This window comes from Natator depressus, chromosome 3, assembly GCF_965152275.1.
Source record: "Natator depressus isolate rNatDep1 chromosome 3, rNatDep2.hap1, whole genome shotgun sequence".
In the NCBI taxonomy this organism is placed as follows: Eukaryota; Metazoa; Chordata; order Testudines; family Cheloniidae; genus Natator; species Natator depressus.
This window is the reverse complement of record NC_134236.1, coordinates 185,713,031-185,729,514: the sequence shown is the minus strand read 5'-3', so window position 1 is coordinate 185,729,514 and position 16,484 is coordinate 185,713,031. Positions and strand designations below refer to the sequence as shown.

The 16,484-nt window shown below is 43.4% G+C and overlaps 1 protein-coding gene across 2 annotated transcripts in view; it reads left to right on the top strand.

Moving 5' to 3' along the window:
• The window catches only part of EFEMP1 (EGF containing fibulin extracellular matrix protein 1), a 94,250-nt gene extending 78,087 nt beyond the window's left edge, over positions 1–16,163 (top strand). For both annotated transcript variants that reach the window (XM_074949487.1, XM_074949486.1), the window contains exons 7-11: positions 1,845–1,964; positions 3,337–3,456; positions 12,870–12,993; positions 13,119–13,314; positions 15,016–16,163. In XM_074949487.1, the coding sequence (XP_074805588.1) occupies positions 1,845–1,964; positions 3,337–3,456; positions 12,870–12,993; positions 13,119–13,314; positions 15,016–15,174 (719 nt within the window). In that variant the 3' untranslated portion in view covers positions 15,175–16,163. The remainder of the gene's footprint in view (positions 1–1,844; positions 1,965–3,336; positions 3,457–12,869; positions 12,994–13,118; positions 13,315–15,015) is intronic.
• The last annotated feature ends 321 nt before the right edge of the window (positions 16,164–16,484 follow it).

The window sequence follows — 16,484 nt, the reverse complement described above, 5'->3', positions numbered from 1 at the left end:
AGCTACTTCTACTTTTACAGTGGTTTAGTTATAATTTCAGATTGTCTTGAGGTGGTATACATCACACAGAGCTGCTATTCCCCCTGGCTGCTTCCTATCCCCTCGCTCCACTCCACTGTTGCTGAGTGGAACACGCCCACAGTGCAACGGGAGAGGCAGCTTCCTGGGGTGGCTGTGAAAAGGAAGACACCCTCCACACACTTTCCCATCCCCAGATCCCTTCACAGGTACTGAACCATTCAATTCTCTCCAAGCTGTGTGAGCAGAGGGGAACCCATAGCTTACAAGGAATATTTCTTCAGGTATTTGTATTACTATAGCACCAAGAAATGTGAAAGATCCTTTACAGCACATCCTTCTCCTGTTACCAGCCTCGAAGCTCAACATGTCTCATCTCAAAAGGAAACTTTACAAATGGCTGATTGCAATTTTTGCTATATTATGTGGCGAACTGTTGTTTGCAATGGGTATCTCTGTTAGCTGTAATATTCGTATGACACCTCAGAAATCCAGAGTGGATACATTCATGTAACAACTTTTGTATCTCTTGAGAGTGGATAAACTTTAGAGAAGCATGTACATAAGTTTGTTTTTTCTGTCTTTTTGTTTAGTGTTTCTGATAACATTGTTCTCACAAATGTCACTGCACTTTTATCAAAAACTATTTAACAGAAAAAATGCTTCACAGACATTCCTCCCTATCCACTTTTTAAACATATATGGGCTAAATGTTTTACTCTCCAGTTGAATTTTTGATGAATGGTTGATTTTAATAGACATTTTGATAGAGAAGTGAATTTTGTCAGTTGTATTAGTTATATCTGCGCCTGAATGTTTATATATTAAAACTGTAAAAGTTCAATAATGGTTGCATCTGACAAAACACATTAGGATGTGAATGAAAAGTATTTTCTCTTGTATTCCTCTTCTGTGTACACTAAAAATCTATATTCAAGTTGGTACACATAAATAAATTAAAGAAAAGGAGTACTTGTGGCACCTTAGAGACTAACCAATTTATTTGAGCATAAGCTTTCGTGAGCTACCATCCGATGAAGTGAGCTGTAGCTCACGAAAGCTTATGCTCAAATAAATTGGTTAGTCTCTAAGGTGCCACAAGTACTCCTTTTCTTTTTGCGAATACAGACTAACACAGCTGTTAGTCTGAAACCTATAAATAAATTAGTCAACGGTGTATGGAAAATAAGTGTTAAAGACTCCAGAGAGGGGTATTGCAGGTTCCTGTGCATAACTTTCCATTGAAAATGCCCCCTTTTTCAGATTGCAGTATCCTCACACATGTTCTTAAGATGGGCACATCATGGAAAGAATCTAGCATCAAAAAAATGCCTTCCCCCAATATGGTCTATGCCTTAGAGCTCTGCAAAACTCTCTACTGGTCTAAACGGCTCATGTTATAATTGTAATGGAATTTAAAGGAACAGATTTTAAGAGTAATAAATATCTCAGATAAAATCTTAACCACTGCATGCTGAGAGGTCTTATCAGTATGTGTTCCTTATATCAATTATTTATAGACTTGGCATTTCATACCTGGAAAAAAAGATGCTGGAATGTGGAGTTTAATAGCTGTACTAAACATTTTTGGAAGAGTTCATTACATGTTAGAATAACTCTCATTCCTGGAAAAATATTCCAGTTTTTCTACAAGGAATGAAGAGCACAGATCTGACACTGTTCCAGCAACTGCAAAATCTTTATTGATATATTCTTCTAACTTTTGCAAAGTGGTGGACCCAATCTAAGGACTAATAATTTGATCATCTTAATTATCAGATACAAAGAACAAGATGTGCATGAAGATATGTAACCTTTCCTTTCAGATATAAACGAATGTGATGCCAACAACCCATGTGCACAACAATGCTACAATATACTTGGTTCTTTTATCTGTCAGTGTAATCCGGGATTTGAGTTAAGCAGTGACAGAATCAACTGTGAAGGTAAACTACGCTTTATACATAATGTCATAATAGAAAGATGATAGTACATGATAACTGCCATTTTTCTGAGAAGTTATTCTGTGAATTAAGAGGTATGGGGTGGTTCTAGTCAGACTGAGGTCTGGCATCCCTATTAGTGGCCATAAAATTTGCAGCCATAAAATTTGACATATTTTTGCACCTGCCAGAATGAATTGCAGGCACAAGTGTGAGTAATTGTACCTATATTCAGGTAGGTAGAGATGCTGCTACTCAGATGTGTACTCACAATTCAGTTGCAAACACAAAATTGCATACACACATTTTTCAGGCAACACCTGGGTTGGGGGACACACTTCTGAAAACTTACTCCTGAAACTAACTTGAATGGTGTTTGATCTAATACAGATGATCATGACAAACTAGAAATGAAGGCAAACCTAAACAAGGATAACTTTGTGTGGTGTAAAATTGCTCTAAACAAATCCTCTTACATTTGTCATTCTAAAGAAGAGACAGTTGTGCCTTTGAGTTGCTTTTATGCAAGTGGATGTCCAAACAGCATACATCTCCTGACGATTATACAATCAGCACTTAATTTTCTCTGTCCGAGCCCCACTGGATCATAGGGAGCAGGAGCAAGCCTTAGACATGATGTCTCCAAAGAGCTCCCAGTCCAAGAGTAAAAGACTAAGCTCAGGTCTCCAATATGATAAAACACATTATGCTAATGTCAAGACACCCCCTAATTCTATTGATTCATCTATTTTTTCAGAAATATCACATAAGTTGTTAAATAAAATTAAATTCCATCCTAAATTGCTTTTACTGACAGCTAATCAGTTAGGGAAAGCTACGGAAGCCAAAAGAGAATAGGATGCAGCCAATACTATTTGAAGGGAGAAAATGATCCTTATCCTCTTCTCAAGAGCAGTTCACCTTGATTACACTGGGAGTTGCATACATATGTCAGGGCAAAATATTTTCCCTGAACTAATAACCAAAGTGGTCAATGCTTTGATCAAGGGTTGGGGGGGGGGGGGAACCACCCACATTTTGGAACACTAAAAAATGACTTTCTAAAATTATTTTCCCAAACCTGTTCTGAACACTTTGTCATTTAATCTCTGTTTCCTAGAGTATATTTCTTAAAAATCTGATCTTTAGAAAGAGTTACATATACCCAGTAGAATTAGCTTTTTTGGTGACAACTTTAAGTTGCTTAAGCATAGCGCATTCATTTCAGATTATGGAGAACTTCCTTCTTTCAGACTGGATATATTTTACTTCTGTTAAAGCTAATGTGTAGTAATTATAAATTAATATATTAATACTTTCTGTGAGAAGACAGGTTTTTAAGACAATAAGTTCAAGCTATTTTGCTGTTCTCCAGATATTGATGAATGCAGAACTTCAAGTTACATATGCCAGTATCAGTGTGTCAATGAGCCTGGGAAATTTTCATGCATCTGCCCTGAGGGATACCAGGTAGTAGGAGCTAGAACATGTCAAGGTAAGTGAACTGATTTTAACATTTTAAAGTACTGCAATAGTGTATGTGTGTATCTTTTGTAACAGGATTACCCATATACTAGAGTAAGAAAGGGTACGACATTGCTTGACAATTGCCACATAACTTACATGAGTTACATTTTTTTAAAAATTCTGATCTCTCTCTTGGAATTTTTATGATTTCAGAACAAAATTTTCAAACATGGGTGTGTAGTAAATTTAGACCCCTACATCCATAGTTAGGCACTTAAACAAGCAGCCTGATACAGAGAGAGATGAGTACCTCTAAAAATCAAGCAAGTTGTTCAGGTATTGTGACGGGGCAAGGCCAGATGGCTATAGAAAAGTAGTGGGAGATAGATATATTAGCTCCTGGCTAAACAAATCCCTGGTACCAGGATAAGTGAAATGGCAGCTGCTCCAGGTCAATTAAGACCCCTGGGGCCAATTAAGAACTTTCCAGAAGGCAGGGAGAAGGCTAGGTTGACTGGGACACCTGAAGCCAATCAGGGGCTGGCTGAAACTAGTTAAAAGCCTCCCAGTCAGTCAGGTGGGTGTGCATGTCAGGAGCTGTGGAAGGAAGTTGCACTGTTGGAGAGGCTGAGTAGTACACACCATATCAGACACAAGGAAGGAGGCCCTGAGGTAAAGGTGAAGTGGAGCTTGAGGAAGTGAGGGCTGCTGTGGGGGAAGTAGCCCAGGGAATTGTACATGTCATGTTTCTAAAAGGTCAGCTACCATAGCTGATACTATTAGGATCCCTGGGCTGGACCTTGGAGTAGAGGGTGGGCCCGGGCTCCCCCCCCCCGCTTTGCCCCCGATTAATCACTGAGACTGGGAGACAACAGAGACTGTGCAAGGAAGGATAGCTTCTCCTCACCTCCCTCGCTGGCTTATGATGAAAATGGCTCAATAGACTGTGACCCTTGTCTCTACAGAGAGAAGGGTTACGTAGAGCCTCTGAGGCTAGCGAAATCTGCCAGGAAACGCGGGACCCACGGAGGCAAGGACAGAGCTTTTCACAACTGGTGTCAGGAGTGGGATTTCGTTCACAGCGTGGTGGAAGAAAGAGGTTTTTTTACAAAAACAAAAAAGTGCGCTGGGGTTTTGGATTGTTTGTTTGTTTGTTTGTTTGCTTTGTACCACAGTGGAGGAGGTGGTAAGAGCTCTGGTACAAGCCATGGCAGCCCAACAGGAGGCCACCCGGGTTCAGGCAATGGCACAGCAGGAGTCTATGCAGCTACAGCAGGAAACCAATCAATTATTGATGAGCCAGGTGCCCCAAGATCGTGCCCTCTTGAGAGAGGTGGTGGACTAGCTGAAGATCCTCACCACCCAGGCCCGGGGGTCTGACGGGACGCGAACCCTGAGGGCCACTGGTTGTCTGCCAAAGATGACGTCAAGAGATAACATAGAGGCATATCTCCTCTCATTTGAAAGGACTGCTCAGCATGAGGCGTGGCCCCAGGAGCAGTGGGCCAGCATTCTCACCCCTTTTTTGTGTTGAGAGGCCCAGAAGGCCTACTTTGACTTGCCTGCCACGGATGCCACTGACTATACCCGTCTGAAGGCAGAGATCCTAGCACGATCAGGGTAACGGCAGCGGTAAGGGCCCAGAGGTTCCATGAGTGGAAATACCAGGAGAACAAACCCGCGAGGTCCCAGCTATTCGACCTCATATACCTCGCGCGGAAGTGGTTACAGCCCGAGGTGTGCAGGCTGGAGGAGATTTTGGAGACCCTGGTCATAGACCATTACATGTGGGGACTGCCGCCAGATCTCCGCAAATGTGTAGGCCAGAACAATCCGTCCACGTACGACGAGATGATCACACTGGTAGAAAGACGGATGACAGCCAGGGAACTGACCCGACTACCCAAGGAAGGCCCCTTTCGAAGCAAGCACCCGACCCCAACCCTGGAAGGTTGGGCAGCCAAACCCCCGGGGAGTCCTAGGTGGAAGAAGGGGGGGAGGGGCGAAAACCAGCAGGGACCCCAGAAGGAAGGGATTGGCCTGAGCCGGGGGAACCCCGGGACTAAACCCGAACCCCCGGGATAGGGGAGTGATTAAAGGCAATTATAGATGTTATGCATGTGGGGAGTGGGGACACATAGCAGCACAGTGTCCCAGCACCGAGGAGCCTATGCAATGTAACTTGGGGGATTGGGAGGGGGGTTGCATTAGCCCCACATAATTACACCAGGCCAGTGAGGATAAATGGAGCAGAGACTACAGCGCTTGTGGACTCTGGGAGTGCTATCACCCTCATATCGGGTAAGCTGGTAAAAAGTAGTCAGCTGCTACAAGCCAAACGCGTAGCAGTGACGTGTGTGCATGGGGCCATGAGCCATTACCCCACCATCCCAGTGGAGATAGAGGTTCAGGGAAACCACATTGAGGTGACGGTGGGCATAGTTCCTAAACTCCCATATCCTGTAGTCATTGGGAGGAACTATCCAGGATTTGATCATTTACTCCCCCCGGAGAGGCTGGAGGGAGGTGGGGACCCTGAGGACAGCGACTCGTCACCGGGGGAATGTCAACCCCCGATGTTCGCTGAGATTTCTCAGGATCTGTTCTCAGCCCCCCGAAAGACCCGGAAGACAAATAAAGAGAGGAAGGTCGCGAAGGCCTTGGGAACCCGGATCCTGACCCAGGGCCAGGAGACCTCCCTAGTAGGCAGATGGACACGAGCAGCCAACAGAGAAACTTCCACCACAGAAGGTGAGCCAGAGGCTGCCCCCAGCCATGATGGCGGCAAGCCGTTGGAAGAAGCAGAAGCCGGCCCCTGGGAGCTTGGGCAGGTTAGTCCCGGGAGAGAGACTTTTGGGCGGGACCAGGCGGAGGACCCCAGGTATGATAACGCCAGGAAAGAGGTGGCCGAGATCAATGGGATACCCATGGATGGGAAGGTCCAGGGTCCCGGACCTTACTTTATAGCGAAGAAAGATCTCCTGTACCGTGTGGTGCAAATGCAGGAGCAAGAGATACAACAACTTCTGGTGCCACAAAAACATCAAAAAGCCATATTGAGTCTCGCCCACAGTCACCTGTTTGGAGGACACCTAGGGGTAGAGAAAACCCAGGCACAGATCCTGCGGAGGTTCTTCTGGCCAGGAGTACATGAAGATGTCCGGCGATACTGCACCTCTTGTCCGGAGTGTCAGTTACATAGCCCTCCCCCGCACTTGTGGGCTCCTTTGATAGCTCTTCCAATAATAGAGGTTCCTTTCGAACGGATAGCCATGGATCTGGTAGGGCCCCTAGAGAAGACAGCTCGGGGCCACCAACATGTGCTTGTTGTACTGGACTATGCAACCCGGAAGCTATTCCCCTACGCAACACAGCTTCCAAGACCATAGCTAAGGAGCTAGTACAGATCTTTGCCCGGGTTGGGCTACCCAAGGAGATATTGACTGATCAAGGGACACCTTTCATGTCCAAGTTGATGAAAGATCTCTGTTCATTGCTCCACGTACAAACCCTACGGACCTCTGTATACCACCCGCAAACAGATGACCTTGTGGAAAGGTTCAATAGGACCCTCAAGGCCATGATCAGGAAAGTGGTGAGCCGGGATGGGAAAGATTGGGATACCCTATTGCCTTACCTCATGTTCGCCATCCGGGAGGTTCCACAAGCCTCCACGGGTTTCTCTCCATTCGAACTACTATATAGGTTCCACCCTCGGGGCTTCTTGGATATAGCCAGAGAAGCCTAGGAAGAGGAGCCAAATCCCGGAAGGAATATAGTTGAGCATGTACTGCAGATGAGAGATCGGAAAGCCCGAGTTACGCCCGTTGTACAGGAACACTTGGAGAGAGCACAGGAGACCCAACAAACCCATTATAATCACCAGGCGAAGCTTTGACGGTTCCAACCAGCAGATCGGGTGAATTTACTGGTGCCCACAGCAGAAAGTAAACTGTTGGCCCAGTGGCAGGGACCCTATGAAGTAATCGAAGCTGTGGGAGAGGTGAACTATAAGGTGCGGCAGCCAGGCCGCCGGAAATCAGAGCAAATTTACCACATCAATCTTCTAAAACCTTGGCACAATTGAGAGGCATGCTTAGTCATGCAGGAGACCCTTCCCCAGGAGGATAACTTACACGAGCAAGTAAGGATATCATCTGACTTGACGCCGATCCAAAAGATTGAGGCAGCCGACATGATTAATCGCAACCGAGATGCGTTCTCTACAAAACCAGGACGGACGACTGAGACCTATCACCATATCCGCACGATCCCCGGAGCCAAGGTAACATTGAGACCCTACCGAATCCCATCAGCCAAAAGAGAAGAAATCAAGGCTGAAGTAAAGAAAATGTTAGAATTAGGGGTTATTGAAGAATCTTACAGTCCGTGGCCCAGTCCAATTGTTCTAGTGCCTAAACCTGATGGTGCCATGAGATTCTGTAATGACTTTCGCCAACTGAATGAAATATCCCAGTTTGATGCATACCCCATACCACGCATCGACGAACTGGTTGATCGACTGGGTAGTGCCCGATTCTTGACTACACTGGATCTGACAAAAGGGTACTGGCAGATTCCTCTGACCAAAGAAGTTAAAGAAAAGACAGCAGTCTCCACCCTGGATGGCTATTCCAGTACACCGTCCTCCCTTTTGGGCTACATGGGGCCCCAGCCACATTCCAGCACCTCATGGATAAGCTGCTGTGCCCCCATACTAGTTATGCAGCTGCATACCTGGATGATGTCATCATCCAGATGCCAGACTGGGGAACCCACTTGGAGAAAGTTGAGGCAGTACTGCGCACCTTAAGGCGGGCTGGCCTCATTGCTAATCCCGCTAAATGTGCCATAGGGCTAGCAGAGGCTAGGTATCTGGGATATATTGTGGTAAGGGGCATAGTGAAGCCCCAAACGAATAAGCTAGAGGCAATTCAAAACTGGCCCCGGCCGACCCGAAAGAAGCAGGTCCGTGCGTTCCTAGGCGTGGTAGGTTACTACTGATGTTTTATTCCCCACTTCGCCACTAGGGCAAGTCCCCTAATGGACCTGGTGAAGGCCCGAGGTCCAGACATGGTAAAGTGGACCGACGCAGGAGAGGGGGCATTCACAGACCTTTGGACGGCCCTCTGTAATGACCCCGTACTCATAGCCCCGGACTTCAACAGGGAATTTATTTTACAAACAGACGCTTCCGAGGTGGGGTTGGGGGCAGTTCTGTCACAAATGGTGGGAGAAGAGTAACACCCGATCCTCTGCCTAAGCAGAAAGCTTCTCCCAAGAGAACAGGAATATGTAGTAGTCGAGAGAGAATGCCTTGCTGTCAAATGGGCTATGGAGACACTGCGTTATTACCTCTTAGGCTGGCGATTTACTCTTGTGACGGACCATGCACCCCTCCAGTGGATGGAGTGGAATAAGGAAAAGAATGCAAGGGTCACCAGGTGGTTCTTATCCCTCCAACCATTCCAGTTCCGCATACGGCACAGGGCTGGATGCCACCATGGCAAAGCTGATGGTCTGTCACGAGCATGCTGCCTGGCGTCCCAAGTTGCCCAACTCTATGGTGTTGAGCAGAGGGGGGCGATATGTGACGGGGCAAGGCCAGATGGCTATAGAAAAGTAGTGGGAGATAGATATATTAGCTCCCGGCTAAACAAATCCCTGGTACCAGGATAAGTGAAATGGCAGCTGCTCCAGGTCAATTAAGACCCCTGGGGCCAATTAAGAACTTTCCAGAAGGCAGGGAGAAGGCTAGGTTGACTGGGACACCTGAAGCCAATCAGGGGCTGGCTGAAACTAGTTAAAAGCCTCCCAGTCAGTCAGGTGGGTGTGCATGTCAGGAGCTGTGGAAGGAAGTTGTGCTGTTGGAGAGGCTGAGTAGTACACACCATATCAGACACAAGGAAGGAGGCCCTGAGGTAAGGGTGAAGTGGAGCTTGAGGAAGTGAGGGCTGCTGTGGGGGAAGTAGCCCAGGGAATTGTACATGTCATGTTTCTAAAAGGTCAGCTACCATAGCTGATACTATTAGGGTCCCTGTGCTGGAGGTTGGGCCCGGGCTCCCCCCCAGCTTTGCCCCCGATTAATCACTGAGACTGGGAGACAACAGAGACTGTGCAAGGAAGGATAGCTTCTCCTCACCTCCCTCGCTGGCTTATGATGAAAATGGCTCAATAGACTGTGACCCTTGTCTCTAGAGAGAAGGGTTACGTAGAGGGTCACAGTGAGCCTCTGAGGCTAGCGAAATCCACCAGGAAACTTGGGACCCATGGAGGCAAGGACAGAGCTTTGTCTCCATATCTAAATATGGATTTACATCAACTGTTTCATTTTACATAGACTCCTAAGTCTCATCACACCACAAGTGAAAGACAACTGTTCTTTCCAATAACAGAAAAAAGGTGTGACAATTTTTCAAAAGCATATTGACTGTATGGTATATTTATAAAACAAATGTACTCATATCAACATTCAAATCAGTTTTCTTTCCCTTCCTCTACTACAGGCCAGATGGGGCTTATGTTAAATACAAGAAGTGATCTCTCACCTCGGCAAGTAGTCTGTATTGTGAAATCAAACAAACAGCACAGTATACTAATTACAAGAGCTGTACTTTATATAAGCCATAAAATTGTTGAAGCAGTCTTGATTTTTAGAATTTAATAATTTTACAAATTATTCTCAATAAAGAACAAGGAAGTAACACACATGGATTCTGTCACTATTTTGGAGGTTCCGCAGTAACTCCATAACTGAAGTTGTAACTAAGCTTCCGTTCTAAATCTGAATATAACAATTCTTATCTACAAGCTGCCCTCCACCATAAATTTCTCATGCATACTGTCGTCTTAGACTAAGTTGGTTTTGTTTGTTTTTAACTAGAGCTTAAGTTGACAAAATAACTTTTCAGTTTTGTAAGAGTGGGGTTTTTTTAGAAACTCATCTCCTTTAAGAGATTTGGTCTAGAAACTTCAAACATTTCATTCAGTTCTTCTCAAGGATAATGAGTGGTTTTGAGTATTTTGAGGATGGATTGGTGATTAATTTTAGAGGGTTATTTGTTATTATTATTTGGTGTTTTGAAAACTTTGGTATGTCTTGGCAGAAATTATAGATTCAGCTAACCCTTCAGACTTGTTTGATCTCATTTTTGCCACTTTTTAAGAAAAGTCTTGAACATTAATACTGACTACATGAGCAGAAAGTGCACTAGTCATTATTTCCTTAACATCCCCACCTCCTCATAGCCCAGCGTTCCCCTTACCTGCACTTTTTCTGCTCCAGACACTCTCAGCTGCACTCACAGCTGTTCTCCCCTAACTGCAAGCACTCATAGCTCCAATCAGGAGGGTCAGAGAGTGGTGAAATCTTCACAAACCCACTCACTCCCCTCAAATCCTTGCTCTTTGACATACCAGCTCCTTCAGCACCACTCTTAGAAGATTCTCCCTGCTTCTCCCAACTCCTCTCTGGTGAGATAGAGCAGGTACTGCTGTGCTTTGCCTTCTGGGACAGGACCTTCACCTTCTGCAAGAGGTGAAAGTATAAGAGGCAGGTGGACACACCCAACCCCATCAGAAAGGTAGAATCTCCATTCCTGTCTCTGATTATTTGAAGCCTTGTGGCATATTTAGTTCCCTACCAGTCATGCAAGACAAAGATGACTTGATGTTTAGAACAGGCTGCAATCTACAGATAAATGGGGTTGGCATGGCATACACTGAATGCAAAACATCACAGGAGCCCAGCACAGGGCAGCTGGGCTCCAACGACATTTAGAGAATAAGCTCTGGGCTTGTAGGTATGGGTACAGTGGGGCACAAAGGCTGGGAGAGAAGAAACGGCAGGCACAGCAAACTGGCAGAACCACTAGAAGGCATATGGGTAGGGGCAAGAGACTAGAAAGTCAAGAAGATAGGTGAGGCTCACTGAGCCAGTTGTGGCCCTGGATGGGTAAAGGGAATGTCAAAACCCCAGTACACCCCCTGTAAGTCACCCTATCAGGGCTGGAGCACAGGAACCGTCTCTTCCCCAGAATCAATCTACTACCTTCCTTACTGTCAATCTACAGAATGTAAGTGCTCTACCAGCTTCAGGTTCAAGAAACCTATGAAAGGAAGGTGGTGGGAGGGAAACCCTGGGTCAGATTTGCACCCATCTGTATTTTAAACGCTTTCTAAAAAACCAAAGGGTATTCTCAGACAAAAAACTTTAAGAGTTAAAGATGAAAAATATATCAGTTAAATAAAACCTAATTGACAGAATGTTCTATGTATATAAAAATTAAAATAAGCCTTTGAAAGCCAGGCAATGCATAAATGAGGCCCCACAAACTAAGCCTGATCCTCTTCCTTTATTGATGCCCACCCTTTACCTGTCCACCAGAAATCTTCTAACAACAAATATCTCAACAAACTCTTAATACATCAGTACATTTGTACTATATAGTATAATTTAATATATTTCTTTAGTCTATTGCAGTGATTCTCAAACTTTTTTTTCCACGGACCACTTGAAAATTGCTGAGGGTCTCGGCGGACCACTTAATGATCTTTCCAAATGTTGCTTGTACTATTACCTAACTATTGTAAAGGGCTTTGGATAAAAGCACTACCTAAAAAAGAACTTAACTTTTTTTGTTCTACAAATAAAAGCACACAACTCATATTTTAATATCAGTAGTCTTACCTTTCTAATGCAATGGATGTGCCCTCTCTCCCCTGCTGTGGCAGCCCCCGAGCTGGGGCTGGGAAGGAGTGGGGTCTCTCCCTCTCTCCCCCGCCGTGGTAGCCCCTGAGCTGGGGCTGGGAAGGAGGGCCCTCTCTCCCCAGCAGCCTCAGTCCTGGGGCAGGGGAAAGTCATCACTTTCTCTGGCCGCCACAGCCCTACACATCCCAAATTACCCCCACTCCCTCTTCTCATCCCACTGCCTGCTCTCACCTACCTCTTATTCCCCTCCCCCCCCCCACCATCTCACCTTACAAGTGCATCTTCTCCAGGGTCCAGGCACCTAATTAGTTGATCCAGACCTGCTTGTCTCCACTAACTAGGTGGGTGGCCCTTCATTCTCTCGTGTGCAGCTGCCCAGGCACACACCTTAGAGGGAACTATCCACGGACCACCTGAATGGAGCTCGCGGACCACTGGTGGTCCACAGACCACAGTTTAAGAACCTCTGGTCTACTGGATGTGTTCAGTCAATTTAAACCAAGAGTCAACTCGATAAATACATTCAGTTTCTGCATAGAAGAATCCTACTTCAGAAGGCCTTAGAAGAGAGGTGGGGAGCAGAGGTGTTGGGTTTCCTCAGTGCAGAAGCAGGAGGCATTTTGTTTGTTTTTAAACTAAAACACTCCCTACAGGTTTTTTCATACCAACTTTGCATTCCATCTACATTTACTTAGACTGGAAATTGATATGGTTCCTTCCTTCCTATCTAGATATAAATGAATGTGAGACTGCTAATGAATGCAGAGAGGATGAAATGTGCTGGAATTATCATGGTGGATTTCGTTGTTACCCAAGAAATCCTTGTCAAGAACCTTATGTCCTGACATCTGAGAAGTAAGAAAAACCACACATAGTTTGTAGGATTATCCTTAATAGGCAGCATTGCTAATTACAACTGAAAGAGCATCTTGCTAATTTGCACATGAATGAAGTTTGATCCATTTTTGTTTGTTTTTCAGTCGCTGTGTTTGCCCAGTTTCCAATGCCATTTGTCGAGAGCTGCCATACTCTATTGTGTACAAATACATGAGCATCCGTTCAGACAGAACAGTGCCCTCTGATATCTTCCAAATTCAGGCAACCACTATTTATCCCAATACTATAAACACTTTCCGGATTAAGTCTGGAAATGAAAATGGAGAGTTCTACCTGCGAGTAAGTATTGTAGGGAGGCAGACCAGTGCAAGGGTGCAAAGAGAATTGGGAGATGTGTTGGTACAGCCAAGTGCTACAGTGCTTTGGCTGTTTTTCATAGCCATAAAAACAATTCTGCTCTGTAAAAAATGGTATTTTGGCATCCTAAATTTATTGTCTCTCTATAATTTCCCTATTAAATGTGCTCACTTTACAAGTAAAAAGATGTTCTCTTCTATTAGCCCTGCAAACTCAATCTCCGATCTGAGAATCAAGTTGGGTTCTTTTCATCCAGTGCATCATCACTGATAATAAGATTCAGCAAGACAGATTAAGACCTCAGTTATTCCCATGTAAACCCATTGTCTTCAAATTATGTTCCCTTTCGTAAGAGGAAGTATTCACTATAATCACCTGGAAAATAAATACAGAGGCAAGTCCTTGATGAAAAAGGAGAGCTATAAAGACTGCTGTGGTCTTCTGAGCTGTAGATGCCCAAATGACCATATGACAACCAAACGGCTAGGAGAAGAATTCTTTGGTACCAGAAAATGAACTATTAGACTGCTGGTTTGGGGAAACTGAGATGTGATTTAGTGACAGTCTATCCTTGGGGCTGAAAGATGCCCTCAGTGTAACGGGTCAAAGCTGATGTTCAATTATGACTCTTATAAGGCAGAGCCATGCTGAGATTGGCAAGGAGGAGGTTCTGCTCTGTGCACAGCATGGTGTCTGTAGGCATTAAGTCCCTGAAAGGGGGAATGAGGGGAGGGCTTCCCCCTTTTGCTTCAGCTGCTTAAATATACCCACCATAGATATCCTAGCATGCAGAGAGGGGTTGCTATCCCTGCCAGAGGTCCAGATGGCACCCCTCTACATCTTGCATTCCCAAGGTCAGCATCCAGGTTATGGCTGTCCTGCATTTGGAGGGGAGAGTTATGAAAGGATTCCTTATGCCTCACTCTGTTCTCCAGTGTATCTGTACTATAGTGGTCACCATTGGCTCTTAGCTTTTAATATATTTTATTTGTATGACATTTCTTTTCTCTATTGTAAAAAGTAAAAATGGCCATAGTCTGGGATCTAATGCTCTAACCTCAGACCAGAGCTGGATTAAGACATTTGCACTATAAATCCATGCCTATTGCCCCAGCTCCTTCAGTCATATGATGAGATCAGAATCTCAGCTTTCATTAAAATATACATAACATATTATGATGGAGTGGTAGCAACGCCGCAGCTAAGGTTGCAGCAAAGGTTTCATTTTGATGGGGTTTGAAGACCTTTATTTTTCAGGAGGATTATAAAAGTTTCAGGAAACAAACCACAGAAATTAGAATTCACGTGTCATTTGACCATTTTGTGATGGTTCTCTGTAGACTGGGCTGATGCAAATGGAATAAGATGTCAAAAACAACTACTTTTATAAATGTTTGAAAGAGATCTCACCTTTCTTTGGTTCCTTTTGGAAAATTATTTATAAGCTCCTGAAATCCAATTTTTGCCTCACATATTACCTTGCATCTGCTATGTACAATCATCAAACAATCCGGTTTAATATTGTCATGGTTATTTTAGAATGTTAAAATAATGCTTGAGTTATGCATCTGATGATGTCAGAGATGAACCATTTTACAGTGAAGCAGTGTCTGGAGGTAACTAAAGAATGATTTCAGATTTGCCTGAATGAAACAGTTTTATCTTTGCTATTTTTTTTTTCAGCAAACAAGTGCAATAAGTGCAATGCTTGTACTGGTGAAATCACTATCAGGACCAAGAGAACATATTGTCGATCTGGAGATGCTGACGGTCAACAGTTTGAACTATCGTACAAGTTCAGTGCTAAGATTAACAATAATAGTGGGACCTTACGCATTTTAGTTATTAACCCTTCACAGGCACCTAAAGCAGCCAAAGAATATTATCTTAAAGAAAGCACTTACTATTTTATTTATAGATTTTGCTTTTTTTAAAAAGATTTATTTAGTAAATCAATATCTATAATTCACACAATATACCTGTAATTCAAAATTAATACATGTGTTCCATATTATAATGTGGATATTGTCACTTTCTGTAAAAAGACTAAAGTCTTGCCTTAATTACTGTACTTGGATTAGACATCTACATATTACACTTTTGTACAAGAAATATATGCTTACAGTATTTTGTAAAACTTCACTTTTCCTAGCCAAGTAGGTCATACAATTAAAAGGTGATCTCCTGTGTTGTTTATAATAGATTTTAAGTTCTAGCACAGTTACACTGAATCTCAGAGATAATATAGCATTAATGAAATACAAAATAAAAGCTTTCTGATAGGTTAAAATGTATTTCTTCTTTTTAATTGCCTTGTAAGAAAGGATAAAGGTCAATAAAAAATTATTTCTTTAGACACTTATGCACTATCAAGTTGGTTTTTTAATCTGGTTTGGCATAAATATTTTGCATTAGATGTTTCTTAAGGACCTGATAAATGTAAAGACTTTTAAAACATACCATACAGTAACATGTGATCTTTCCAAGAAAAATGGGATATGATAGAAAAACTTCAACAGTAAGTGAAACTCTCAAAGGAAAATCATCAAACTGAGAAATATTTCTGAATGAATATCAGTACTTGTTTATCAGAATGGTACTACTAGTTTTTGTGTAGAGGGATATTGCATTTCTAGACAGAATTTAAATGCTACTCTTCCAGAAATACAAAACTGTATACCTAGAATTCAGCACATTTGCTTGATTATTATGTTTTATGCCATATTTTCAAGCAATTGGTCCTAATTCTGTTTTCTATAACTTGGATTTTTGTTTCTCATGTACAGTGTTCATAGTAATTCAAGAATTAATACATTTTCCTTGTAATATGTAAGACCTTCTCTTATTTCTGGTTTAAAATGTAATAGTTTATACTTTGGTGTACAAAGTTTTTTAATAAATAAATCTCTCTCCTATAGTGAGTTATTTAGTCTTTTAAGATATTTTATACTGAATAACTGGAAATTGGCCAGATCCTCAGCTGGTGTGAATCAGCATAGATCCATTGACTTCCATAGTGGTATTTCAATTTACATGCGATTGGCCCAGAAAGTCTTGACCCATGTATTATTTCAATTCATAGAAAACTGAAAGGGGACTATTTATTGTCATGAACAAGAGTAAAAAACAAGCTTCCTAACTGCGGTGCAATG